This window comes from Pongo abelii, chromosome 2 (assembly GCF_028885655.2).
Source record: "Pongo abelii isolate AG06213 chromosome 2, NHGRI_mPonAbe1-v2.0_pri, whole genome shotgun sequence".
Classification (NCBI taxonomy): Eukaryota; Metazoa; Chordata; class Mammalia; order Primates; family Hominidae; genus Pongo; species Pongo abelii.
In genome coordinates, this window is record NC_085928.1 from 197,214,145 (window position 1) to 197,241,330 (window position 27,186).

The 27,186-nt window shown below is 47.0% G+C and overlaps 1 protein-coding gene across 9 annotated transcripts in view; it reads right to left on the bottom strand.

Annotated features, from left to right (window-relative positions):
* Positions 1-1,532: 1,532 nt before the first annotated feature.
* The window catches only part of MASP1 (MBL associated serine protease 1), a 73,759-nt gene continuing 48,105 nt past the window's right edge, over positions 1,533-27,186 (bottom strand). For 6 of the 9 annotated variants that reach the window (XM_009239637.4, XM_009239634.4, XM_063722381.1 and 3 more), the window contains 3 exons: positions 26,785-26,922; positions 24,789-24,863; positions 17,267-19,754 (listed from right to left, as the gene is read on the bottom strand). In XM_009239637.4, coding sequence (XP_009237912.1) covers positions 18,871-19,754; positions 24,789-24,863; positions 26,785-26,922 — 1,097 coding nt within the window. In that variant the 3' untranslated portion in view covers positions 17,267-18,870. Of the gene's footprint in view, positions 4,510-5,276; positions 5,377-7,369; positions 7,438-8,496; positions 8,683-9,580; positions 9,695-12,928; positions 13,067-17,266; positions 19,755-24,788; positions 24,864-26,784; positions 26,923-27,186 lie in introns of those variants that run through there. The other 3 variants (XM_063722382.1, XM_002814397.6, XM_009239636.4) reach the window with 1 other exon arrangement.

The following is a 27,186-nucleotide window of genomic DNA, read 5'->3' on the forward strand; positions in this document are numbered from 1 at the left end:
GAAGAACACAGAGGGACAAAGCCATTTTCATCACGGCACACAAAGTCACACAGCATCCATGTGACTTAACACTTTTGTATTAACCTTGATTACCTGGCTGAGGTAGTGTTTATCAGGCTTCTGCACGGCAGAATTGCTGTGTCCCGTCCCACCTTTTATACTATATTCTTTGGAAAGAAATCACTATGTGCTGCCAACACTTAAGGGATGGGGACTCATGCTGCATCTCTGGAGGGATGCACGATTTTGCATTTTTTCAATGGGAGATTGGTCTATTCTCCCAGTTGATTTATTTGTTCAATAATTTATTCACATAAGTATGTACTCACGAATATTTACTTTATACTTTGGGTTATTATCCAATGCTATGTTGCTTTATTGCTCAACATTCCAGCTTTGGCCAGTGGAAGCTCTTTTATTTGGCTCCTGTGTCCCTTTGACATATCCCCAGCACTGTGTGGCACTTTGAGCATTTCCTCACTTTCTGGGACTACAAGATGCTCCAGGCTCAACTTGTGTGTTTCTTGCCCCAATCCCGGAATCAGCCATTTCTTCAAAGAGCCTGTGTTCCTTTTATCGGATGATGATATTTTAGAAACCAAGACCTGTGCACTAAGAGTGCTCATTGTTGCTGGGGTATTTGTGCTCCTAAGTCGGCTCACATTTTACACTTCACTGCACTTCAGGTTGCTCACCTGTAAAAGGGGGATAAGCTTAGTCCTTTCATGACATTTTCTTGTGAAAATTAAATTAGAGAATGTGTATAACAAGCAGATAGTAAGTACTCAAAAATGTTAGTGATTATTATTTCCCACATAACCTTTTACATTTGAGTAAACTTATACTTTTCTAAGTTCTTTCCTATCTGCTAATTCATCAGATTCAACAGCCTCAGGAGAGAGGTTATTCTACCAGTGTATAGATGGGAAAATTAAATAAATAAGGGAGTCAACCTATGCTGCACTAGAATTCAAGTCTTTTGATTTTGAGACTTATTCTAGACCAAGATTGGTTTCCACCTCTGTCATATGAGTGGTCTACATTCCCCTCTCTGACTCTTGCCCAACTCTAGCTTGAGGGGCTTCTTGGTGGTGGTGTTTCTTTGATTCTTGCTCTCCATTGAATAAGATTAACTCAGGACAGAAAGAAAGCATATACTCCAATCCAGAACAGGCCATTCACAGACATGGTGCCATATTTTCTAAACCAAACACTGAACATATGATTCAAATTTATTAAATGCCACTGATAATAGTAAATGTAATAAATGAGTGGCATTTAATAATTGTAATGTGGATGCAGAAACATTGACATTCTGGGATATTTTGATAATTTACATGAATAATAGGACAGGTATTTAAACAGAACTGACCCAAAACCTAAGACATGCTTTTGTGTCTACAACAATCTTCCCATCATAGTGTCTTTCCCTTCATGGTACAGTGATCCTACACGAATAGAGCAAAATGTTGGTAAATGAAAACAACTCACTATAATCATCAGTGCATAAAAAACACAAACAAACAGGGAGCTTTGACTCAATGCAGATGTTTATTGGAACTAATGTTTGTTTTTTCATAAGAGCAACAGCTTCTATTGTTAATAAAATCTGGGCGTGATTATTATTGCTAACAGCAGCACTCATGGTATGAAATTATAGCTTCAGTTATACAAACTGTATTCTAGAGAGGTGGGTTTTGGTTGCACAAAGAGGAGAACTTTTTAAGAGGCGGCACATTTAAAACATTTTCTTACTTTTTAAAAAATTAATATTCACAATCAGTGATTCAAAAAGCAGCAATTTTAAAGTTGAATGAGCTGCAATTGGGGGTAGTGAGTTTCTCATCAGTAGAAATGCTCAAGAGTGAGGTCGTGAAGTTAGACAAGGTTGTTGTCCTCACAGATACTCCAACCCTCTGCCTCTACGGCTCTGTGAGAGATTTGGGTTTCTTGGACCTTAGCAGCAGTGCAGGAGCTGGCACAGCTAATAAGTGCTTGTAGATTACGGGGAAGCCTGGGTTCCACGGCCTATTTAGACATTTTCTCGGGATAAGGATGAAATTGCAATTGGAGGGACAAACAGAATAAGCTGGGTCCAGCCAGAAGTCAGTATTTGTGCACAAACCTTGAGGCCATTTCAAGTCCTGTTTAGAATTCTAACTTTAAGGAGAAAAGCTCTTTTTGGTGTTGGTTCTGATCCCAGAAAGTGAGTCTACTGGACATGTGTTTTTGTGGGAAGAGCTGGTATAATAAAGGACATCTTGAGTGGACATTTACTATTGTTCTCCCTCCATCTGGAAGGCCTCCTCCGTCTTACCTGTGGACAAGGCTCCAGTCCAGTCACCTCTTCTGGGAAGCCTTCTTGATTGATATCTCCTCCCCCAAAACCTTCATACCAGAATGGTCTTTCTTTTACCTCATGACTTTCCGAAACAGCACTTGGCAGGGTTTGTTCTATTACATGATAGTCACTTACATATGTTTCATGTCTCCCAATAGGAGCTCCTAGAAGGTATAAATGATACTCTCTTCATCTAGGTAGTTCCCACAGCAGCCACCACAGCCTGGGATGTTGGGGTGTGCCCAGGCAGTGCTTGAAATGGGAAGGTATGGTGTCTTGGAATGCCTTGGGATGATTCCAAAACAGCATTACAGTTCTTCTTTGGCATTGAAAATGGAGTTTCTGCTAGCTTGACAAGTGTCTCATGGAGCTGGGTCCCATTGCCACCTTCCCCTTACAGAATAAACAGCAGGACACAGAGAGGTAGAATGACGTGTTTATAGAAGCAGAGGCAAGCTGTGAACTGCTGTCCCTGAGTATTCAGCCTGGGGCTTTATATATATATATATATGTTCTCATTCTCCATTATCTTCCTCTTTTTTTTCAAGAGACCTGGAATTACTCCAACAGCTGCATACAGGTCAAGAGTTAAAGTCCCCCCAGGGAAGATCAATTTCTATAAAACAGAAGACAGGAACTTGGAGCTTCTGATCCCTTGGAGGGCTTATATCTTGGAGCTCTGGAGGGCATAAGGTCTCTAGAAGCTTCCTGAGAGAGGATGCGAGAGGCATTTTTCTTGGAAAACACTTATGGCCTTGCAAGATTAGGGAGTTCAGGGTGAGGCTCAGGGGTGAGGAGTCGGGGAATGGCTGCTTGGGGTGAGCTGTGGACATCATAGGAAGGAAGAGTGTAGGGGCCTGGGGTAGTTTGTACCACGGACCACATCGAGCAGCCCAGTTTTCCAAGAAGGGAAGGAGGCCAGGGCCCAGAGCAGATGCTCTGCTTAAGGATAAGGAAGGATCCCTTGGCTCACACTTTGCCTGTCCCATGTCCTTGGGAACCCACCCGTAGTGGAAAGGGGTGGGTATTGCAGGAGTAGCAGCAGCATTTTGTCTGCATCAAAGTTCCTTTGAACTGATTGCAATTTTTGCCTTTTGGTTACATTGGCTTTACCTCATCTTATCAGGGGGAAAATGGCTTCATTGTATCTTAGATCGTCAGAGCTTGGAGGACCCTTTGAGATGAGGGAAAAGGACTTGCATAGGGTCATACAGGGGGCTAAGGGCAGAGCTAGTTCTAGAACCAGGTGTCTGCCTTCCCAAACCACAATCCCCAGGCTCCCTCCTGTCCCTGCTTCTCTCAGGCCCTCCCGCAATCTGGCATCTAGCGCATGTTCCTAGCTACATTGCTAGGGGACACACCATAGGACTCAGAACCTTGACTGTTTTACTTTTTTAGGGGTGAGGGTGAAGACTGATGTTGGGAAAGTTGCACGGTGGCAAAAAAGCATACAGCAGTTAAGGGCAGATGGAGATGGTCAAGGTTGAGGGGAGAGGTGTGTCACTGATCAGTGCTAAGACCCAGGCAGGGGTTTGTAAGACAGCTTCATCTGCCTGGTAGACACACCGACCTTCTGCTAAGGCGCATTTATTGAAAACAGTGTATGCTATGCACTGTGTTAAGTGCTATGCATCTATTAGTTAATCTTTTCCTCATCAGACTTTTATGAGGTAGGTAAGGTATAGCATTTCCATCTCATGAAGAAACTGAGGTTCGAAGAGATGAAGTCACCTGCCCAGCACTGCAAACTAGTAAGTGATAGAGCCTGGATTTGGCCTGTGTTCTGACTACTCCCCTGCTCCGTCTCTTTAAAGAGAGTGAAAAGGGGGTGAAGATACCTGCTCTATTGCCCAGTAATGGATAGGCTGAAGGAGGGGAGACGGGAGGAAGGAAAGGAGAAATGGCCGCTTTCATCGGAGGATTGTCCTCTGCTGCTAACTCAGCACAGCAGGTGGTGCTGGGGCTGAGGAGTCAAATTCAGTTCCTCACTCTGGTGACCCTCTGGATCCAGTCCTTGTTGTGGTGGATATAAGAGTATACTCCGTAGCGGTCCTTCTTCCCGCAGTCCTCACCCCAGGACACAGTGCCCACCAGGTACCACTGGCCTCTTTCTCTATTCAGGGTCACCATGGGGCCTCCAGAGTCACCCGCACAGGCGTCCTTTCCCCCTAGATGAAAAAGAGACACAGATGAAGATAAAATGCCCCCTCCCAGCCCGTCACCTTCTCCCATGTATTGGTTGTAGTTCAGAGAATTGGGCACTAGAGGGCACAGGAGACCGTTGGACCCAAACTTCAGCTCTGGGCAGTTCTAGGTCAGGCTGCATCAGAGCTCGAATAATTCTAGAAAGCACTGATTCAGACCTCTTTCTTTTCTTTTCCTTTTTTCTTTTTTTCTTTTCTTTTTTTTTTTTTGAGATGGAGTTTCGCTCTGTCACACCCAGGCTAGAGTGCAGTGGCACGATCTCGGCTCACAGCCACCTCTACCTCCTGGGTTCAAGTGATGCTCCCACCTCAGCCTCCCGAGTAGCTGGGACTATAGGCACCTGCCACCACGCCCGGCTAATTTTTGTATTTTTAGTGGAGATGGGGTTTCGCCGTGTTAGCAAGACTGGTCTCGAACTCCCGACCTCAGGTGATCCACCTGCCTCGGCCTCCCAAAGTGCTGGGATTACAGGCATGAACCACCGCGCCCGGCCATGGCCTCTTTCTTAAGGGAAACGCTGGACTTGGGAAGGGAATGATGAGCATCCTGTAGATATCTTTCCTCCGATGCATCTTCTCCTGTGGAATCCCTCCTCCCACGGCCTTCCTCTAGTCCCCCGCACCCCCACACTGCCAGCCCCCCAGATTGGGAGGCCTCTGTGCTTCCTTGCTGGCTCTGCACCACTCCCTGGCTGGCAGCGCCCCTGTTGTATGCCAGCCTCTTAACCCACCTTCCTTCTCCCCAGCACAGATCATGTCCCTGGTCACTTTCTTCTTCAGCGGGGCATAAGCCTTCTGGCAGGTGCTGTGGTCAACAATCGGGATTTCAATCTAGAACACAAAGCTGTTATTGGTCCTCACCCCTGGCTGAGAAGCCTCTGCTATTCTGACACCCCTGAAGACGGCTCCTCTCCACTCCATACCTGGATGGACCTGTGTCTACCTTAGACTTGATCTAAGAGACTGCCCCATGCTACAGGTGAAGGAACAGTTGAGTGGAGAATCAGTAGGCCCATGTTCTAGCGCAGTCTTGGCTATGAAGACCTTGGCTGTGTGAACTTGGGCAAGTAACATGCCCTCTCTGGGCCTCAGATCTCTCATCAGTAAGACAGAGGTAATAATACTTGCCTAGGAGATGTATTAGTCAATAGGACAATGTATACAAAAATGAAGATTGGTTTTCTTTTCTCTCATCCCTACTGTAGGACCTAGAACATGTGGCTTACTCATTGTTTTTCGGACTCTGAGACTCTGTTTCCTCATCTGAAAAATGGAAGTTGCAGTATTTGATATACTAATCACTGTACAAAGAGGAGAGGCATGAACAAGTGCTTTGTAAACTACACACACTGTATAAATATTAGTTACTGTGGAGTTATCACTGCTGGCTTTGCAGTAAGCACTTTCTTATGTTGTCCTCCCTCACTATAGTTGAGTATCTGTCTCGATGCTGGATCTGTATTTTATGCATTTCTATCTTACATTGCTTGGAGCTTAGTAGAAACCCAGAAAATATATGTATATTTTTTGTGATGCAGCAAAATTGATACATAAAAATAAGGCATTGTGACTATTATTGCCCTTGATCCAGTGTGGGGGTAACTGTTGGAGTAGATGTCTGGAATAAAAAGAGGAAACATATGATTCTCTTTCAGTCAAATCAAGAACTGAATGGGCCATATTCTCTAAACGGACAACTCCTGTTGCCCTTGCTGGGAGGAAACGAGAGGCCATTCAGATCCCTCTTGGGCCATGGACTTCCCTGGATAAGGGGAGAGGAAGCCAGGGCAGGGTGGTCCTGAGGGCAGGTCCTCAGCAACTGTTGAGCACCTGATTCATCATTCAGGTATCATTTCAGCATCACTTCCTTTGGGAATGCCTCCTGAACCCCTGAGACAAGATCAGATTCTCTTTCATATGTTCTGGAGCAACCTACATTTCTCTCTCACCACATTTACCACATCCATAACTGCTTTCTGTCCATCCCACTTGACCATGAGCCCAAGGGGGCCAGGGACCAGATCTATCCTTTTACCCCAGCACAGCTAGTAGCTAGTACAGCGTCTGGTACCAAGGAAACACCAAATAGACCCCTGGGAGTTACTGACTGAAGGGATGAATGGTTGTTGCAAATCCCAAATTTTAAAATATGTCAAAACAATATATGTGGAAGAATTTAGAAACTAGCTGTGTCAGTCATAGGCCCTGGTGATATCAGAGCCAATCAGTTCTTTGAGGGCAGCTCTTGTTGCCCCATAACTTTGCAGTTGGAAATAGTATCTTATGGTCTAGAGAGGCAAAATAACTTGCTTCAGATGACCCAGCAAGTTAGTAGGAGCCAAGACTTGAAACTACGGCTCCTTATTTTTAGTTCAGTGCTTTTTTTCTTTTTCCTGAAATGATAGGAATATGAACTTCTAAGTGTAACTGTCAAGTTCATTACTGCAAGGACTGTGGTTCTCAATAGCCTGGCTCATTCTGGCCAATTTGGTGTGCAGTTCTCATGGTGCGCAGCTGGATTGTCACTCATGGGGGTGTCTAAACTTGCTGTTTTCTGGGAGAATTTTCATAAGCTAAGCCTTTAATAAGCTACCAGGAAAACTTAACAGTGTTTAGAGGCTAGAGCCCATGACATGTAGAACAAACAAATCAAGCTTTCTGGGGTTCAAAGTTCCATTGAACTTTGGAGGTGGGTCTGGGCTCCTAGTTTCCCTCTCACCAACCCCCACCCAAGCCTCAAAATCCCTAAAGGAACAATATAGAGCAGGAAGGCCAAGTGCAGAGCTGAGGTGTCACTGTCTGTAGGTTTTAAAAGGAACTTCACCTCCATCAGGGTCTCTGGGAACCTTTGCAAGAACTGCTTCCCCCAGCCACTGACGATGACCATGGCTCCTGGAGGAGAGAAGATACTGTGAGAACAGAGAGGCTATCTGTGGGGTGTTTGGAGGGGTGCAGCTTGCAGCTCCATCATCCTCTTCTGTGGAGGAAAGACTGGATTGTTCTTCTCAGAGAAAGGTGGCATGGTGGGGAGGAAGACGTGAAAGGCAGCTGGGCTACAGATTACCTGCAGCAGAGCTAGGGGCACTGGTTTCTATGATGTGTTACTGGTTTACTTGTTTAGTTTTCTATTCTGTCCCACTCTCAACTAGTCTGAAACCTAGGGTCCATGACAGCATAATCTCATGCTTGGTCACTGCTATATCACAATGCCTATAACAATGCTGTCACATAGTAGGTGCTCAATCAAGAACAGCAAAGAAATACAAAGCCCAGCCTAGTCCACTATGTGCCTTTAGCAAGCCCTCCTCTCTGCTCCCCTTCTAAGCCTGTGTTTTCCTATCCATAAAATGAGGAGGCTGGACTTGGTATTCCCAAAAACCCCTTTCAGAGTTGACATTCTAGAAGTCTACAAGGTTGGTAAATCTGTGGGGCAATGTGGAAGTGGGTTGAGCACTGACAGAGCAATTATTTTCTCATTTGAAAAAGAGCCTGGATACTGAAAACAGTGTTGGGCTTAAAGTCAGAAAACCTGTACTATATCCCCAGATCTGCTTCATACAAGCTGCATCTCGGGTGAGTCACCTCACCTTGCTGACCCTTAGTTTTCTCGTTTGTAAATGAGGCTACAATGCCACCTTGCAAGGCTTGCATGGTTCGTAAATAAGTTAATGAACATAAAGCACCTGGCACATGGTAGGTACATGGCACCCAATGAGTCAAAGCCAGCTACACCTGTGCCTTTCCTATTGGCTCAGTTCCCCTAAATACTCCTCAGATTACATCTCAGCCATTTTTCTTTTGAGCTAAAGGAAGTGAACTTGATGTGGCACCACTGAAATTAGAATGAAAAGGAAGCCAGCTGGCATGGGTCACCTATGTTTAAGTATTATCTCAAACATGGAAATATCACAGCAACCACATGGGATAGCATCTCCAGGTAGGGGAAAGTACCTTCCTGCTGGGGTCCCTCAGGCAGACAGATGGGCATCACGTAGGCATTCAGCACTGGGCTCTCCAACAGCTCCACCAGTGCCACGTCATTCTCGAATGTGTTGGGGTCATACTGCGGGTGGAGAGTGATGTGTTTGACGCCGAGATGCTGTTCATTTTCATCTGACCGGATCCTCCAATGCTTGCCTGGGCAAGAAGAAGACATGTGAGGCATGGGGGCAATGGAGGATAAGGTCACACCTTGTTCCCTGTCAGCCCCCACCCCAGCCCCATCCAGCCCTTGCTTCCAGCCTTAGCCCTTTCACTGCCTTCATCCACCTTTCCCAGACATCCCACCCTATTGGTCATTCTCTACATAATCTCATGGGTCCCCACCTCTGTCTTTCTTCAGGAACTGATGCTGTTGCCTTGTAATGCTTGTTCTGATGCCTGCTGCCACATGTCCAATCCATATCATCACCTTCAGTGCCTGCGTCAAACATTACCTCCTCCATGTAGCCTCTGAGATTCTTGGGTTAGAAGTCTTTCCCCTCTGAACTGCCATGGCATTTTATCTGTTCCTCTTCTACAAAACTTACTGCTTGCTACTTTCCATTAGAGGTCTCTGTGCTCATATCTTATTCCTTTATTAGACTGTAAGCTCCCTGTGGGCAGAAACTAGGTCTTAATTATACTGTGTCCTTAGATCCTGGCATAGTGTCAGTAGGTAAATATGTGTGGACCTGAATTGAATCAGCTGGTCATCTGATTTTATAAACAAGAGGGGAAATCTGAATCGTATATGTATGATCCATTTGAAACCACAGGTTCATGGAAATCTAACAGGTCTTTGGAAATTATCTAGAGGCCTCCTCATTTTATTGTTGTGAAACTGAAGCATAGACTTCAATGCCTTGCTCATGGTCATGTGTCTGGAGAATCATATTTTGCCCTTGGACTCAGGTTCCTGGACCTCCATCTCAGGTGTCCTGCCCTGACAAATGAGTGAGTGAGTGAGTGAGCAGACACGCCTTGGAAAGGGCTGGTAGGTCATTCCTAGAACCACAGCTGGCTTCAGGAGTCAGCTTGCCCCTCACTCACTCACCCAGGATGATTTTGAAGTCAGAAGGGCTGAGCAAGTCTGAGTCATGTAGGGTCGGATCTTCCGGATCGAGCGACAGGTGGAGGCAGTGTGCAGCGGTCACAATCCAGCTGGAGCCTGGGGAACAGAACACACGTCTCATCATCCTTCACTACCGGGTCTTGCCTCCCTCTGTCTTGAGCTGAAGATCTTCAGGCTACTCTAGGGGACCCCTCAAGACGTCGAAAATGGCCATACTTCTCTCCATTGTATTTTATGGCTCCCAACTCAAATGCCCATATGATCCTAATCTGAAGATGAGGATTTAAATCTGTGATTTTTACCTGCCTATTCCAACCGAGGCCAGGACTGAACATTGTAAACAGGATTTCAGGGATCCTTTAAGCCCATGGCATTGGTGAGAGCCAGAGAGCCCAAGGTGGGTGCACAGAAAGCCTGTGTGGTCAACTGGCTGCCTTCTCAGGCCTTGCTTCTCAAAGTGTGGTCCCTGGGCCAGCAACATTAGCATCACCTGGAGGCTTCTTAGAAATGAAGACTCTTAGGCCGGCCCCACCTCGGATCCACTGAATCAGAATTTTCATTTTAACAAGACTCTCCAGTAATTTGTATGCACATCAAAGGTTAAAATTGATGAATCAGAAGCTACACTGGCTGCACATTAGAATTACCTGGAGAATGAAAAAAGAGTAAATCAGTGTCTGGACCTATATCTAGACAATTTATGTCATGGGGGTGGAGCCCAGGCACAGATAATGTTTTAAACATTTCCTTAGTTAATTCTACTGCTGCCAAGGTGGAGAATCACTGCTCTGATCTAGACCTTTCATTATATAGACAGGAACTCTGAGGCGTAGAGAAAGCCGAGATGTCCAGGGTCACCCAGCAGGTTGGTTTCAGGGTCAGGGCCAGGGCCAGACCCCAGGGCTCTTGATAGTCAGCTTAATGCATTTCCTGTGTCTCAGCTGGCATCTTTCTCTGGATAGACAGGCATCTGCCCTCTGTTTAATGCAGGGTCAGGCTTCCATTCACCTCTTATGTGGAGCAGATGACAAGCCCATAAGTAGCTGAGCCCAGAGACATATCCAAGATGAGCCAAGCAGAAAGAAAAGTTCTAGAACATGGGGGTGGGGGGGGGGAGCTGAGTATCAGGTCAAAGTTCAGGGTCGAGGGCAGAAGTGCTTAGTCCCAGAGTGGGTTCCAGGCACCACCTGGCCCTCTCAGAAGCAGCTATGTGCTCCTGGGTCCTGGCCAGGGCTCTACTTAGGCCACTCTTCTCTGCCCTGGGGCATTTTTTGATCCCTGCCCACGTCCAGGACCAGATTTTCCAGGTGGATCAGGTGGGCTGAGGTACCCAGGTTAGGAGAGCCTGCCTTGGTGTGGGGCTCTGGGCTGTTTAGATGAACCCAGGGGTGTGCACTGGCCAGTTCAGAGACATAGCTTGGCCTCCCAGCTCTGCAGATCCCTCTACCCAGGTGTCAGTGTGGGCATTAATGAGGTGCTTTCCCCTTCCTTTGTCCCTTGGCCGCTTTCCTGTTTCTTCTGCCCTTTCCTATCCTTCCCTTGCTCTTTAAGACTGAATGACAGGAGGAGACAGAAATGATAGATGAGGATTGCTGCAGGGAGTGCGAAGTGTGAGGGCATTCCAGCTTGGCTGAGGGTAGAGAAGTGAAAGTCAAACATTTTTCAAACATAAGTCATAGGGAATAAACACACAATGAATAAAAATACATGGTGGACATTAGTGGACTCAAAAATTCAAGGTTTGTCCCAGCTACTCGGGAGGCTGAGGCAGGAGAATGGCTTGAACCCGGGAGGTGGAGGTCGCAGTGAGCCGAGATTGCACCACTGTACACCATCCTGGTGACAGAGTGAGACTCTGTCTCAAAAAAAAAAAAAATCAAGATTTAAGAAAACGAATTCATTCTTAAAATTAGGTGCACACAATCCATCTCTCTTACTTGCCCTCTAACAAAATCGGAGCTGTCTGGTGAAGCAGAGTCTTCCCTCCCTCTGCCCTCATTGGCAGCTCTTCCTCCACACCACCCTGCTTCTCTCCAACTTCTCTTCAGGTCCCTCCTTCCCTGGCTTCTTCTCTCCTGGGTATCTTGTGCCCTGCCAGTACCTCTTCCTCTTGTTGTGTTGTTCCCTTTCATTTTTCTCTTTACTGTCTTCAATCATCTATCTTATTTTCCAGGTATCTCTCGTGTTCTCTGTCTCTCTCTGTCCTCTCCATTGTTGTCTTTCCAATTCTGGTCCTCTGTCTCCCTTCCCTTCTCTCCCTTAGTCCTCTCCCCGACTCTGCTCCCACTGCACTGCCCTCAGCCCTGTCTGGCCCTATAATACCTTCCCTTACTCTCTTTACCTCTCTGGGGGACTCCTTTGAGTGAGACCATTCATCTTTGGGCCTGTGAGAATGTAAGGATAAATTCCTTGCAGAGTAGGGATTTATGTAGCCCTGGTGCTTTGGCTGCAGCTCTAGCCCAGACCTGATGCCTTGCCAAAGGGATCCCTGCCCCAGAGCTGTCCACCCCTGGTTGGATCTGGAGGAGGGTGAGGCTGAGTGAGAGGCATGCCCATCAGCCTGGGAGTTGCCCATGCAGAGATGGGCCAAGCCGGGCCTTCTTCCTCGGGGGTGGGATCCAATGTAGAAGTGGCCTAGATAGCCTAGATTGCTATTCAGTTTTCTTTTGACATCACAACTGGAATAGATCTTAGATTGCCTGGACCAAACGGTGTCAGGGAGAGCCATTGGCTGTTTTCATTCTTGCTCCCACTCCCACCCACATTCCATTCCAAAGGTGACAGTCCTATTTCCCAGTGTTATCGAATCTGCCGCCTTATTTCCATTCATCATACCCTGTTCTTACTCTGAGGCTATATGCCTTCTCTCCCCACCACTGCAATGGATGCCTCACTGATCTCCTGGTCTCCAGTTTCACCCTCCTTTTTATCAATGCTGCCTTTGGAGAGAACTTTCCAGAACATACTTAACAACCTAAAGCAGCATTCAAGACAAGATAGAAATTCCTAAGCATAGCGTTCAAAGTCCTTGTAAATCGACCTTCCCTGATCCCCAAGGGTGAGTTTCCTGGCTCTCCCTGAACTCACAGCCCTGGCATGCCCTGTCTTTGACCTCCATATACTATTATTCATGGCTGAGAGACTCCCTGACTTTGTCCTTCCCAGTGCCAGAGACAGACCGGGATCCAGTCTAGTCAAGAACTCTCTACCACACTGTGCTTCTGCACCCTGATGCTAGTGTGCACAATGATTCTCAATGAAGAAATCTTGGTCAGTCTCCAAGGAGGGGGTTCAGTTCCTTAGCTTCCACTCCTTCCACCTTCTCCTTACCTAGAAGGGAGCCCCCGCAGAAGGGCTGCCCATTCAGGTGTGACAGCATGGCAATCCAGGGAGTGGTGCCTTTCTGGGCTGGGCGTCCATTGACGATCCTGGCCATCAGCTTCCGAGAGAACTTGGGAAGCCCACACACTGCATCCAAGGGAGGGAGGGAGAGACAGATCAGATTCTGGGCTCCATCTTGCCCACTGCCAGAGCTCCCAGCTCATCACCCTGTTAGGAACATCTACTATTTTTGCTCCTCCACCATTAATTGACCTTCCTGATAATAGCATCCCAATTTTTCTTTGGAGGCTGCACTTTCCTTATTCTTAGTCTATGCAGCTAGAGTTGGATTGACCTCACCTCTGGTTTCAGGGATAGGAATGTGACTGATCAAAGCCATGCACTTTCTGGTCACAGCAATTGCTCAGGGATGAGAATGTGATCTTGGCTGGACCAATGAAAACCTTACTTGAGAATTTTGCTAAACATATTACGAGAAAGTCATTCTCTACTGGAATTGCCAAGCTATTAGCCATAAGCCCAGATCTGCCAACAATCACTTCATTAAGAGTCTGCTGAGAATGATGAAGAAAAGTGGAGCTGAAAGTTGAGGGGCGAAGAGAGAGAGAGATTGCACCCTAATAGCTGAGCCCTTTGATCTAATTATATGTGAAGCCTTTTGGTACAGCCTTTTCAGTTATGTGTGCCTGTAAATTAACTTTTTTCCCTGTAAGCTGCTTATGTTGGGTTTATGTCACTTACAAATGAAAGAGTCACAGCTAATAAAGAATCATTATGCTCCAGCCACATGAATCTTCTCTCCTCAGAGAAGCCCTTCCTCAGGGCCTTGTGGAGTTGAAGATCCCCTCCACCACAGTGTCTGCCTGCTCCATCCCGTTTTCCACTGGCTTGGATTGACAGACACGCTCCCACATACACACTTTACAACTGAATAGCCCTTGGAGACCATCTGGTCTATCCCTTTCATCATTCAGCTAAAGAAACCAAGGCCCGGAGAAGGAAATTGACTTCCAAAAGGTATTCCATGAGTTAGTAGCAAGACTATAATTCTAGGTCTCCTGACTCCCAACTCTGGGCTTTTCTTACTCTGGCCAGCCCCATAAACTTTTAACTATGTGGCTTCCCAGAACACTCATAACCCAAGCCCCTGGATCCAGGCAGTCATCTGCTACCTTTGTAGCTGTCACCAGGCTGGAGAAAATCACAGATAAATGCTCTGTATCCACAACCTTGATGCAGCCTCAGCATCTCCCAGCATCATTCCACATGCCCACAGCCAGCTTCCCCAAGCTAATGCCCTGCTTCCATTCCCAACAGACGCTCAGAGCCCAATGAGTGGGAACTCCCTGAGTGGGAATCCCACTGAGTGGGAACTCCCTGAGTGGGAATCCCACTGAGTGGGAACTGTCCTCCTCACCATCTCTTCTTCCTATAAACTTTATTGTCTCCAGAACTAATTTTTCACTCTGGATCTCTTAACTTTTGAACTCTTGGAGACCTGGCCTTGGAGATCATCACCTGTCTCCTGTATTTTTCATCTCTCCTTATTCTATGCCTCCAAAACACAGTCAAGACTTTTCATCCTAAAAATCAGCTTCCATTTCCCCATTCGCCATTCATTCCACAGTCTTTCCTTCTCCTCCCTTCTATAGTAAAGCTTCTGAAAAGACGAGTTGACACTCCTTTCCCACATTCTTCCTCCCCCTTTGGAGCCGGATTCAGGAGAAGAAAAGTGCCATGTACTGCACAAACTTGGAAATAGGCAGCCATTTGAATATTTAACAGGTCTACAAATAGTAGATGGAAATAAAATGTCTCTGAGACCATAAATGGAACTTCAACCATGACATCTACATACAGAGTAGGATACTATTTTTTGAATCTTATCAGATACATTTTTCATCCCTAGGAATTCACTGTGCACTGTGGCTCCCAAGCCATTGAAGCTGGAGCATCCACGGTTTTAAGCAAAGGCTGGATAAGGCTTTGACTTGAAAGAGCAAAGCAGAAACCAAAGTCTGGTAAGACAGACTTTCATTTTGAAGAGTCAGGCTTCATAGTAAGAATAAAAAATTTGTAGGTTTCAAGGAACCAAATCATGGAGAACTGAACATGTAATTTTTACCATAGGGCTTAGGGAAGATGCGTGGGCAGTTTCCTACCTCTGAGAAAAGAGCTAAAAGCCCATCCTGGGAGACTGAGAAGGCTGGAGAGAGAGGAAGGAGGGAGTACAGAGAGAGGACCGAGAGAGAGAGGACAAAGGAAGAGAGAAGTCCTAGAGACTTGAAACTCACACATAGAGCCTCCTGCCTGCGTAACCCTCAGGGATGACGATGGAGACTTGATTCCTCTCCTAAGGAACTTCCATCCTGGAGTCCTTCATTGCGACTCTTAGCAGCATTGGGTGCTGTTGACTACTTCATCCCTCTTTACAACTCCTCCTCTTGGCTTCTGAAGCACTTTTCTCCCTGTGTTTCTGATCCCTTCCCCTCCCCTTTTTTTTCCCTTGGGGCCTCTCTTTTCTTCATGCCTTCCATGATGCTGGTGTTTCACCCATTTGGCCCCAGGCCTTGGTCTCCTTTTCTTATCTGTAAGTTTCTTGTAGATGATGCCCTCCACCTCTATGCCATTGTACTACCCATGCGCTGATGAACTTCAAATCAGTGTCTTTAAATCTGCCCTGTCCTCTAAAACTCACCATTCTTTACTGCCTGCTTACATTTCCAGCTGGATTGCTCATAAACTCTTCCAGCTCAGTGAAACCAAGCCCAAGTATCCACCCTTCACTAAATTTCTCCCCTTTGTTATTCTAGATGCCTGCTAATGTCTGAATCAATCACATCCTTGTTGCCTCCCTATTCTTCAACCCCATGTTCAATGAGTCACTAAGCTGCTAGTAAATCCCTAGGAGAAGGAGAGTGATGTGTCTCCCTGACTCCATGTCACAAAGTGCTCTCTATGTAACCTCACCATGCCTCAGTACCTCAATATGTCACAACATAAAGTCCAAGTATCAAAAGGAAAACAAAAATTGGAAATGTAATAGAACATGAGACACGATAGTCCTTCAAACCATAAAGTGCAAAGCATAAATAAGCTCTTATTTTCATTCTCAATAGTGTAAAAAGTATGGCATTTTCATTATGGTACAAACCAAAAACAAAGGCGAACCATGAGTGCGTCCCACGGTGAGACTTCACTATCACGTGCCACTCATGCTTGAACTTATCAAGAGATGCCTATAGGCCAAGCCCTGCTGTATATACCACTTAAATCTATTTAAACCGCCCCTCCTCCCGTCTGCACTGTCACAGCCCTATGGCTGGTGGGTCTGCACTATCCGTCATCAGGACAGTTGCAGAAGTTGCATAACTGCTTTCCTAGCTCAGCCCCTTCCTGTCCACTTTCCACACCATGCTGCCCACCCTCAGACATACTGAATTCAAATTTTCCAGTGGGTGAGACCCAGCAGTCTGCATCTTTCACCAGCACCCCAAGTGATTCTCACATACCCCAAACTTAGAGAATCACTCATTTCAGGACAGTTCAAATAGAGTATGCCTTTTAAAACTCTTCCCACTCAATGTCCACCGCTCTCACTTCAACCATGGCCAGCTTTCATGCTTTTTTCCACTCTGCCCCTTCCCTCCTATCTCCCACGCATCCTTTGAAGCCTCTGCAAAGCTATTCCAAGCCCCTCCAGCTGTATGAAATAGCCCTTTCTTTAAGTTCCTATAGTACTTAAATCTCTGTTCCTTTTACATTTAACTCCTTTTGCCTATGTAAGACCTATATGCACATAAGCTTGTCTTGCATGCCAGTTTCAACCCTTTGAAACTGGCACTAGAAACTAGCTGGCACAGAATATGTTCTCCGTGACACTGTAGTTGCCTGAGCGGGATTCATAGCTGGTTTTGCACTCAGTGTGTGGCACCACGGGTAACTTGACATACTGCAGAGCATCTGACAAGGTCCGTGTGTTGCTGCTGATGATCTCATCCAATGTCACATTGGGACTGGAGATGCCCTAGTCTGTCATGAGGCCCAGCACGTGGGGGACGGGCCTTCAGGCTCAAGTCCTTTGAAGGCAAGGACTTAAATGGCAGGCACTTAAATGAAGGAACGAGCAGCCTCTGAGAAGGAGACACATCAATAACCAAATCCTTTCCTCATTACCTCTTGGATAATGTCCAGATACCAAAAGTTGTACTTTTTCTGCAACAAGGGAGATTTTGGTTTAATGAGGAGGCCAATTTCTTTTCAAAAAAAGTCAAAGCAAATGAACACACTTCCCCAACAACAATAACAAAACCTGTAAGCCAAGGCTGTTGGTTATCCACGAGGGTTTATTTCCACTTTAGACCCCTGACGGGAGCAACAATGCAGAGGCCCTTTACAGAGTGGTGAAGCATATGATATAAAAGATACAAAATAGAACATCCTTTACATGTGCCATTCATAGACATAGGAGTGTGCTTTGATGAGCCGGTTGGAGAAGTGGATACTTCCCAATCATTCCCTCTCAGGGGCTTCTCTGTCTACCTTGCTGTGATGGAGATTTCCAGGCGAGAGAGCTCCAGGGAGAAGGAGAACAATCAGCCCTGTGAGGGCTAGAGAGGCTGCTAGCAGTCAGGGAAGCTCTGAGTGCTCCAGCTAGAAGGAAGCTGCAGGGGACCTTATGCCCTCCTGTTGCTGATGAAGAACCAGAGACTCAGAAAAGGAAAATGATTTTTCAAAGGTTATACAGCCAGTTGGGGGCAGAGCAGGGACTAGAACCCAGGACTCTTGGCTCTTTTCACTGCCTGCCATGGGTGAGCCTCTGATTCCCTTGACTCTGGAAAATGAAGGAGTGGGTCCCTCTGAACATCCTGCGGGGTGGATTCTCCGCCCAGCTCATGCCCCAGGGATGCCAAGCAGCCTGGCAGGATTTGGGTGACTTCCAATGTGCCCATCCCACTCTTTCTTCCATTTTCCTGCCCAAAAGCACAGCAGGACTTGGTGTGGGTCTTTTCTTTTTCCAGGTAATCGACTTAGCCCCCATATTTGGGTCTGGGGTTCAGGTAGCCTTTCAGATGATACATTTCAAGGCTGAAAGATTGCTTTGTGCTTGTCTGGAGCAGCAGGTGTGGACACCCATGGTGTCAGCTGGTGTTCTAGGGTGGCATATGGGCCCAAATGTGTTCTGAGTTGACAATGGGAATTTAAGGGCTTGGTGGGCCTCCCATGGCTATTCTGCTCCCACTAGTCAGCACAAACCTTCCCAACTTTCTCCATGTCCTTTGAAATTCCTTTAATGGGGAACATAAGGGATAAGGCTTATACTGCAAGAAGCTTTTGGGAGAGAAACCTCAGGCATGAAGGTGCTCCAAGGGATCACACTAAGAGAGAGGGGCTTGGCTATGAGCCATATCCCAAAACCTGAATGCTCTTCTCCTAGAGGAAGGACTAGGCCAAGGCTAGTCCCAGAAAGCAGAGCAGGAAAATATACAGATGCAGCATTCAGTTCAATGTTAGAAACCATTTTCTAATAGTCAGGTCCAAGCTCAGTTATACCAACAGTAGGACCAATGGGTTTGATAAGTGGTCAGGAGTGAATAAAGGCCACTGGGGTAAGAAGCATGGCCTGGAAAGGAGTGCTGGGATTGGCACAGAGGCCTTGGTTGAGCTCCTGCATTGTATTACTGGGTAGAGTGAGGCCCAGACAGGGAAAGAGACTTGGACAAGCTCAGGAACGCAGGTCTCCTGCCTAGAGCCTTTTCTCTATACCACACTGCTGCCTCTCAGGGTCCTGGGGGCTGTCTCGGTAGGAGAAGCCACCGCTAGGTCAGTGTGTTCCATTCCATTTGGTCTGATAAGTAATGTGGAGTGTGCTGTTGGAAGTGCAGTGTAGCTTCACTCAGGGGAGGCAGGCCCCGAGGAAGTAAGTCAGCTCACCGTTCCACCTGGGGCTCTACCACACTTTGTGGTGAGCCCATCTGCTCCCACACCCAGTCCACATAATTGGAGACCTTTGTGTAGACTCCATAGACCTGCTTGCTGCCACATTCTTCAGGTCCCCCCCAGGACACCAGGCCTTGCACCACCCAGCGCTGGCTCAAGTCATCAAAGATGACAAAGGCCCCACCGCTATCTCCAAGGCACGTGTCTTTGCCGCCCTCATAGTAGCCAGCACAGAACATGTTCTCCGTGACGCTGTAATTGCCTGAGCGGGACTCATAGCTAGTTTTGCACTCAGCGTGAGGCACCACGGGTAACTTGACATACTGCAGGACATCTGACAAGGTCCGTGTGCCGCTGCTGATGATCTCATCCACTGTCACATTGGGATTGGAGATGCCCCAGCCGGCCACCAGGCCCAGCATGTGGGGGGCCGGGCCTTCAGGCTCAAGCCTTGGCAGGCAGACAGGCATAACGTGGGGTCCCAGGGGCACGGGCTCCTGCAGCTGCACCAGAGCTATATCGTGGTTGTAGTTTTGGATGTTGAAGTCTGGGTGGAGAACCACTCGGGCAGCTGAGCTGTTGACCGCCCCCGATTTGTCTCGCACATCATGCAAGCCCAGGTAGACGGTGACGTGCTCCTTGGAGACTGGTATCACTGTGGTGTCTCTACGCTGGGAGCGCAGCACATGAGCTGCTGTGAGGATCCAGGACTCAGAGAGCAGGGCCCCACTCCCAAACCACTTGTCATTTGGCACTCTCGAAGTGTCCTCCACCACTATCAGGGCCTGCCATGGGAAGAGGCCCGGCTCAGCATTTCGGCCCCCAATGATCCTCTTGACCATGCTTGGCAGGGAGCGGGAGGGCTGACCACACTCTGTAAGGAGAAAGAGAGAGCAGGGACAAGAGACAGAGACTGGTCAGGTCAGCCATATGACAGGAGCCACAAAGAGAAATTCACATCTCACCCACTATAGATTATGCCACTGTGGGACCCTCACCTGCCTGGGTCATGCTAGCCTGGGAGAGCTCTACTCAGGGTCATTTTGGGTCTAAGTCTTTCTAGGCTGGCCCATCTCTAGTCTGGCTCTTCTGTAGATGGGACTGTCTCTGGACTGGACCACTCTGTACTTGGGCTTTCTCTATCCTAAACCACCTCTGGCTAAGACCACTTGTGACCCGGACCATTTACAGCCATCTATTTCCAGTAGTGGTCACTTCTCCCCTTCCTTCTCTAGAAAGGCAGGTCTTATTTCAGAAGTGGTCCATGCTATGGGAACCTAGAAAACTTCTGAAAGTTTTCTGTCCATGGGGACAGAGAGATGGAAGGAACCTAAAAAACCATCTAGCAGGTCACAGCAAACGCTAGACTGGGAACAAAGATGCTGGAAGCCTTGACCTGGCTTTTCTCTTTCATTTCCCATGTGACTCTGAGTCAGTAAATTTCCCTCTCTGGATTTCAATTTTTGATCTGCCAAATGAGGCATTTGGTCACAATGATCTCCAGGGATCCTTCAAATTCCAGGGATCCTTTAATTTTCATTTTATTTGCCTTGGCCATTACCATTTTCTAGGTGAGTAAACCTCCTGAGTTTAAGTGACTAGCCCAAAAGGATATGACTCTTAAGTCAGATAGGAGGAGCTTAACTAGATTCTAAGTCTTGTATCCTACACTGACTCAACAGGTATTAAGACCATGGGCATAGGACCTCAAACCTTTTCTTCTCTGTCCTAAAAGAATCTTGCTATAAATTGATGCCCATGGATTAAGGTCCAGGGCATCCAGGGTTGGGGAAAGGTGGCATAATCTATAAGCAATGATGCATGGACCCTACTCTGGGCCACCCATCATTGCACTCAGGAGCTGTGTAGTACCTTTAGGGGAAGGAGAAAGATCTGAGCGAACTTCATTCCACTGAGTTGCACCCTGAGCATGCACATGCACCACCAGCCTCCTGCAGCCAAATGCCTCTGGCCAGTGATCAGAAGGTCTTCGGCACCAGGCTCCCGCTGGCTAAGAACGTGCTTGCATGGCCCTTCCCAGGCAGGGTGCTTGGGTCTTGGAGGTAGACCTACTATGAGTGTGGGCCTCCTCCTGGTTCCAAATGGCCAGGCTACACTCCTTGGCCTGGGCGCTTTTGACAATCCTTTAGACACCATGGAACATTTGAGTTTTCTTGGCAACTTTGGGAGAGCAGGCTTTTAGCAACCTAATGCTTTTCAGATGCTCTTCTTCCTGAGGCCAAATGCTTCTTGCTTGATCCTGGGGCACCCTGCCATTCACCCCAGGCCAGATGTGAACTGGTCTTTGTAACTCTCTGTGGCCTGGCCTTTCAAAGTTGAGGGTCAGCCTTCCAATTACAAGTAGCAAGCTGCAAGGCAACATCTCAACGCAGCTCTGCAACTGGTCCTACATATATTTAGTGCTTCAAGGCCCTAATCTGGTAAGGGACACATCTGTGGCTTGGTCCGTGGTCACAACAAAGCCAGTACTAAACGGTACCTTTCTCCAACCAAGGTGCCGGTGGCACACTGCAGGTCACAGATCAGATCTGGAGAGACCTTGGGGAACACCTAATTTATAGATGGAAACATGGAAGTTCAGAGAAGGCAAGTGACTTACTCAAAGTTGTTAATGGGAAAGCCAGAACTCGAACCTGTTTATCCTGAGTTTAGCTTCATATCTCCACTGAAATCTGTTTTCTCCTTGATGTGTTCTTGTCCTTTTAAGAGGCTGAATGATGCAACAAGCTCTTGGGAGAGCTCATTAAAATGGGGTCATTCTTATTGGCTGCTGCCATTCCCCACCCAGTCTTTCCTGGGAGAAAGGGATCTTCTTGAAATGTTACAGCTTTGGCTATGCTGAAGCCAGATTTGGGTTCTAGAGGACAGTGGTTACTGAGGGAGGGTCTTTTAAAAAAAATGTGATACTCTAGGATTCAAGGTTCCTGAGGATGGCATAAAACATGATCATGGTAAAAGAATGGCTCGGCATTGCTTATGTTGCCATCAAAAGTATTGAATTCACCTTTCAGCTCTGCTCCTGACTTTCTACAAGTAGCTTTGTGCAAATCACTACACTATTCAGATAGTTTTCTCATTTATAAAATAAAAGGGCAAGTAATATTTGCTTAGCAGGCCCCCTGAAATGATGGGCCTTTTGACAATAGATGAGATGGCCTTCTCCATCTTGGCTTGCATCCTGGTTCAATCACAGTGTTTTGCAAAGAGAGAATTTACAAATTTCTGGCCTAGTCCAATGATACACCATGGTTCTGCCCAACACTGGGTGTTAAAATAATGTCATGACTCATTGTATCCAAGATGCTTTGTACAAACAGAGGATGACGACCATTAAAAGTCATAGAATAGCTGGGCACATGGCTCATGCCTGTAATCCCAGCACTTTGGGAAGCCGAGGTGGGTGGATCACCTGATGTGGGGAGTTCGAGACCAGCCTGACCAACATGGAGAAACCCTGTCTCTATTAAAAATTCAAAAAAAAAAAAAAGAAAGTCAGGCATGGTGGCGCACGCCTGTAATCCCAGCTACTCGAGAGGCTGAGGCAAGAGAATTGCTTGAACCCAGGAGGCAGAGATTGCAGTGAGCCAAGATTGCACCATTGCATGCAGCCTGGGCAACAAGAAAGAAACTCTGTCTCAAAACAAAAAAAAAGGTCATAGAATATCATAGGTCTCTTGGTCCTGATGCTTTACTTCTGAGGTATGGGATCCCAGACCCAGAGACATGAAATTACTTACCAAAGATCACAGTTAGGAAATGGCAGCATCAGTATTAGTACCTAGGGCCTTGACTCCTTGCCCAGGGCTTCTTCCCCTTCCAGAGGTGGCCACATGGGTTTCCAGCGTGGAATCTATCCCTAGCTTTTTTTTGGCTCACATGGTCTTTTAGCAAAATGGGGATTAGATCCTCTGGTTTGCTACAGCTCCACCATTCCTCTACAGCTCCACCATTCCTCTCTTCTCTGAGGCTTCACTGCCTGGAGTCCTTGGGTGTACTTCTGGGCAAGCCTAATTGAGGTAAGTGGAATCAGTAGAATGGGTGGGATGAACATTCCCTTATTCCACATCCTCATAAGTTTTTCTTAGAAATAAAGACCTCTTATGTGAACCCTTCCTAGTCAGTTCTTACCCCTTCACTCATAGACAACCAGGCATTGTTACTTCCTTCTTCTCTGGGATCCCATGGCACCTGTGATGGTCGAAACCTGACTCCCAAATGCTAACACGTTCTTCACTTCTTAAGGATGAATGGTAGACAACTCCATAGCCTTTCAATTTTCGTGTCTAATCTGATATCTAGAAGCCTCCTGATATGGTTTGGCTATGTCCCAAACTGGCTACGTCTCATTTCTCTCTTGCCTGCCACCATGTAAGATGTGCCTTTCACCTTCCACCATGATTGTGAGGCCTCTCCAGCCATGTGGAACTGTGAGTCCAATAACCTCTTTTTCTGTGTAAATTACCCAGTCTTGGGTATGTCTTTATCAGCAGTGTGAGAACAGACTAATATACCTACCGTATACTAGTATAGCTACTTTATACTGTATACTGTAGGGTTACTGAAATGTACCGTTAATATAATACACTATGTCAGTTTACCCAACACTCTCATTCAGCAAAATACAAATATCACCCAATGCTTAACCATATTGCAAATTTCCTGCTGTTTGTGCAAACATGCAGATGGGATTAGACAAGGCACCTAATTTTCAGTATTCCTCAATGCTGTCTTGAGTGATTGTATCATTAAACTACTGCCATTCTTGCTTTTTTTTAAAAAAAGTAAATTGTTGTGAATATTAAATTTTACACTTTAAAATTTAATATTACATTTTAGAAAAATGTAAATTGTTGTGAATATTAAATTTAACTTTTTGTGGATTATTTGTTTAACCCTAGAGTGTGCATTTTGGGGCTACACTTTTCTAAGTCGACTTGAATAGCTACACAATGTGATTGCAATGCAAATCACCCATACTATTTATTCATTTATTTATTTATTTATTTTTCAAGACAGAGTCTAGCTCTGGCACCCAGGCTGGAGTGCAATGGTGCAATCTCGGCTCACTGTAGCCTCTGCCTCCTGTGTTCAAGCCTCCTGTGTTCAAGCCTCCTGTGTTCAAGCCTCTGCCTCCTGGGTTCAAGCAATTCTCCTCTCAGCCTCCCGAGTAGCTGGGATTACAGATGCGCACCACCACGCCTGGCTAATTTTTTTCTATTTTTAGTATAGATGGGGTTTCACTGTGTTGACCAGGCTGGTCTTGAACTCCTGATCTCAGATGATCCACCCGCCTTTGCCTCCCAAAGTGTTGGGATTACAGGCATGAGCCACCACGCCCGGCCTATACTTTTAATGCTAAAGCAAATATCCTCAAAATCTGTATGCACAGTAACACTTCCTGTTACCACAAAATTTTCTTTCCGTTTTGAAGTGGAGTCAGTAAGTAAACCATGGGAATCGGAAAGGCTTGACTACGTTGCTGTTTGGAAGAAAGAATTTCTCACTCTGTCTTATCATGATGTTGTTTGTCTTATCATCTCTTCGATGGCATGGTGAGTGCTTGAGGACAGGGTGCCCACTTTTTAAATTTCCCTGGCACAAGAGCAGACGCACACACAAACTGTGTTATATGAAAAAGCTTGTGGCAAGGGCACAGAGAGGGGACAGGAGGGCTCTCAGAGTTACGGAGCAGGCAGAAAATACAGGCTGGTTTGAGAAGGTGAGAAGCAAGGCTTCTCTGACCTTTAACCTTTTGAAGACATCTCTTAAAAAGCAACCAAAGCATCACCTCCCCTGTCCCCCATCTCCCTGTTAACAGCCAGAAAACCTGGGGTCCTAGGGCCTTAGATGGAAAACCGTGAGGCAAAGGATTTGGAGGGTGAGGTACCTGGAAGGCAGGTGGGTAGGCTTCTCCCCAATACTTTATTCATCCAGACTCCTTGGGCAGAACAAGTATATATACCTGGATTAGTGAAAGAGGTTAGAAGAGGGAGAAAATGGTTGATTTGTAACACATGGAAAATAGATCTGGGTATTTAATTTCTCTAAAGTGAGTTATTACAAAGTCCTCCAAATGGTCATCTAGGCTCAGATACTATTGTCTCTGAGCCTAGATGTACTAAGAAGAATGAGGAAGAATGTGGCAGGTACTCTCTGGGATACAATCCTCCAAAGGGACCAATTAACCTCCAAATATCTTCAAATACCCACAGGGCTACCATCCTAGTCCCTCTATCAAACTCCCTTTGCAACATGAAGGATCTTTCTAAAATGGGAATCTGACCATGTCCTTTCTCAGCTCAGAATCACCAATGGCTGCTGTCACCCGGAAAAATAAACACCACACTCTTCAGCATGGTGTCTGTCCAAAGCTCTGGGGAATCCTACTCCTGCCTGGCTGAGGACCGCTCCCCTCCCCACCCCACGCTGCCCAGGTCCTGGAAGGCACCTCCGCCTCACTTGTCCCAAAGACCTGGGCTCACATGGCTCCCTGTTGCACAGATGCCCTTTCCTTTCTTCTCCATTTGACAGACTCTTTAATAAGCATACATTTGTGGCCACCGTCTCACTGGCATTTTGAAATAGCTCTAAGAGCTTCGTAACTCTTCCCTCTTTTAAAAATGAGGACTTGGGGCCAGATGCAGTGGCTCACGCTTGTAATCCCAGCACTTTGGGAGGCTGAGGCGGGCAGATCACTTGAAGTCAGGAGTTTGAGACCAGCCTGACCAACATGGCAAAAGCCAGTCTCTACTAAAAATACAAAAATTAGCTGGGCATGGTGGCAAGCTTCTGTAATCACAGCTGCTTGGGAGGCTGAGGCAAGAGAATTGCTTGAACCCAGGAGGTGGAGGTTGCAGTGAGCCGAGATCACGCCACTGCACTCCAGCCTGGGTGACAGAGTGAGACCCTGTCTCAAAAACAAAAACAAAGAGGAGTTGGAGGCTTAGATGAGTCAGGAGAATGTTCTCAGTGCTTGCATGCCAGAGAGGCAGAGCCGATGGGCCCTCCTTTCTCCCTGAGAGTTCCTTTTCTGCTAGGGACTATGAGTGCATGTGAGGGGGTGTTTGGCTGCCACAAGGCAGGGAGAGGCGGGTTATGTCTCTAAGCACTTCTCCTTCCAGTTCCTCCCAAACCCCCAGTGTGGCCAATGGGCAGGTTATTGCTGGTCCTTCACCCTCTGGCCAGTGTGCTGCTGCCCAGCCCCTGGGGCAGCCAGGGGTCTCTGCCAGGTGGCATGGGTGAGGCCTGGACAGGGACTGCTATGGCTGTGCTTGAGCTGTGGTCAGGGGATATGCTGGGCTACCTGGGGAGACAGAGGATCTGCTCCTCACTCCCCAACCCTGCCTGGACCCCTGTCCGTACCAGGGGAACAGGTCTTTGAAGGAAGGTCCCTTACCTGCAGAATGGGTCTGGCCTGGTGAGATGTTGCCCTCACCCAGCAGCCAAGGCAGAGACTGGGTGAAGCAGTAATACTGGCCATTTTTTGGAAACCCCAACTCAGCCTCAGACCACATGAAGGAGTTTAACTTGGGGGATTCTAGGCTTCCTTTAGGGTCTCGTTTCTTCCCTTAGTTGTGTCAATGTGTGACTCCTTCCCGCTCCCACCAACAACTCATTAGTAAATCAGTGCTAGATTTAAAGTTAAAAACAAAAAAGGCTGCTTTTTGGTTTTGAGACTGTTTCTGCATCTCCACATGGGCACAGTAACACAAGCTCATGGAAAGTGAGAACCTCAGGAGATGTGTGAGTGACACGTTTTGCATTATCAGGCTCTACACACTCATGAGCAGTTCTTCCTTTCAGAGCTGTCTCGGCCCCCAGTCCAACCCTGAGGCCCCGAGAGTGTGAAACGGGAGTGGGATGGCTTAGCATGGAGGGCTTACCTGTGATATTGTTGAGCATCTTGTAATAGGGCTCCTGACAGGAGTATTTGATCTCAGACTTGTATGTGGTGAGGTTGTTCCTTGTGGAGAAGGTGACCAGCCCGTGTTCCAGCTCTCCTGGGGCTCTACAGTCTACAACTGAGAGAGAAGAAGTGAGACCCCTCAACTGCCTTTTGCTCATCCTCCTTTGGCTATCTGATGGATCTGTCTCATGCAGATGTACAGGTTGTGCACTGCACACAATTCCAGAAAGCAATGTTACAATGCCTCTGAAGGGCGCCCCTCGGGTGTTCAGTGTACAGCCTGTGAAGCTACCCGTGGTCCTGCTTTTAAGGTCTCTCCCATTCATTATGGTACTACTGTGTGGTCAATTCACCTGCCCAGTGTCAATTTTGGGTAGGG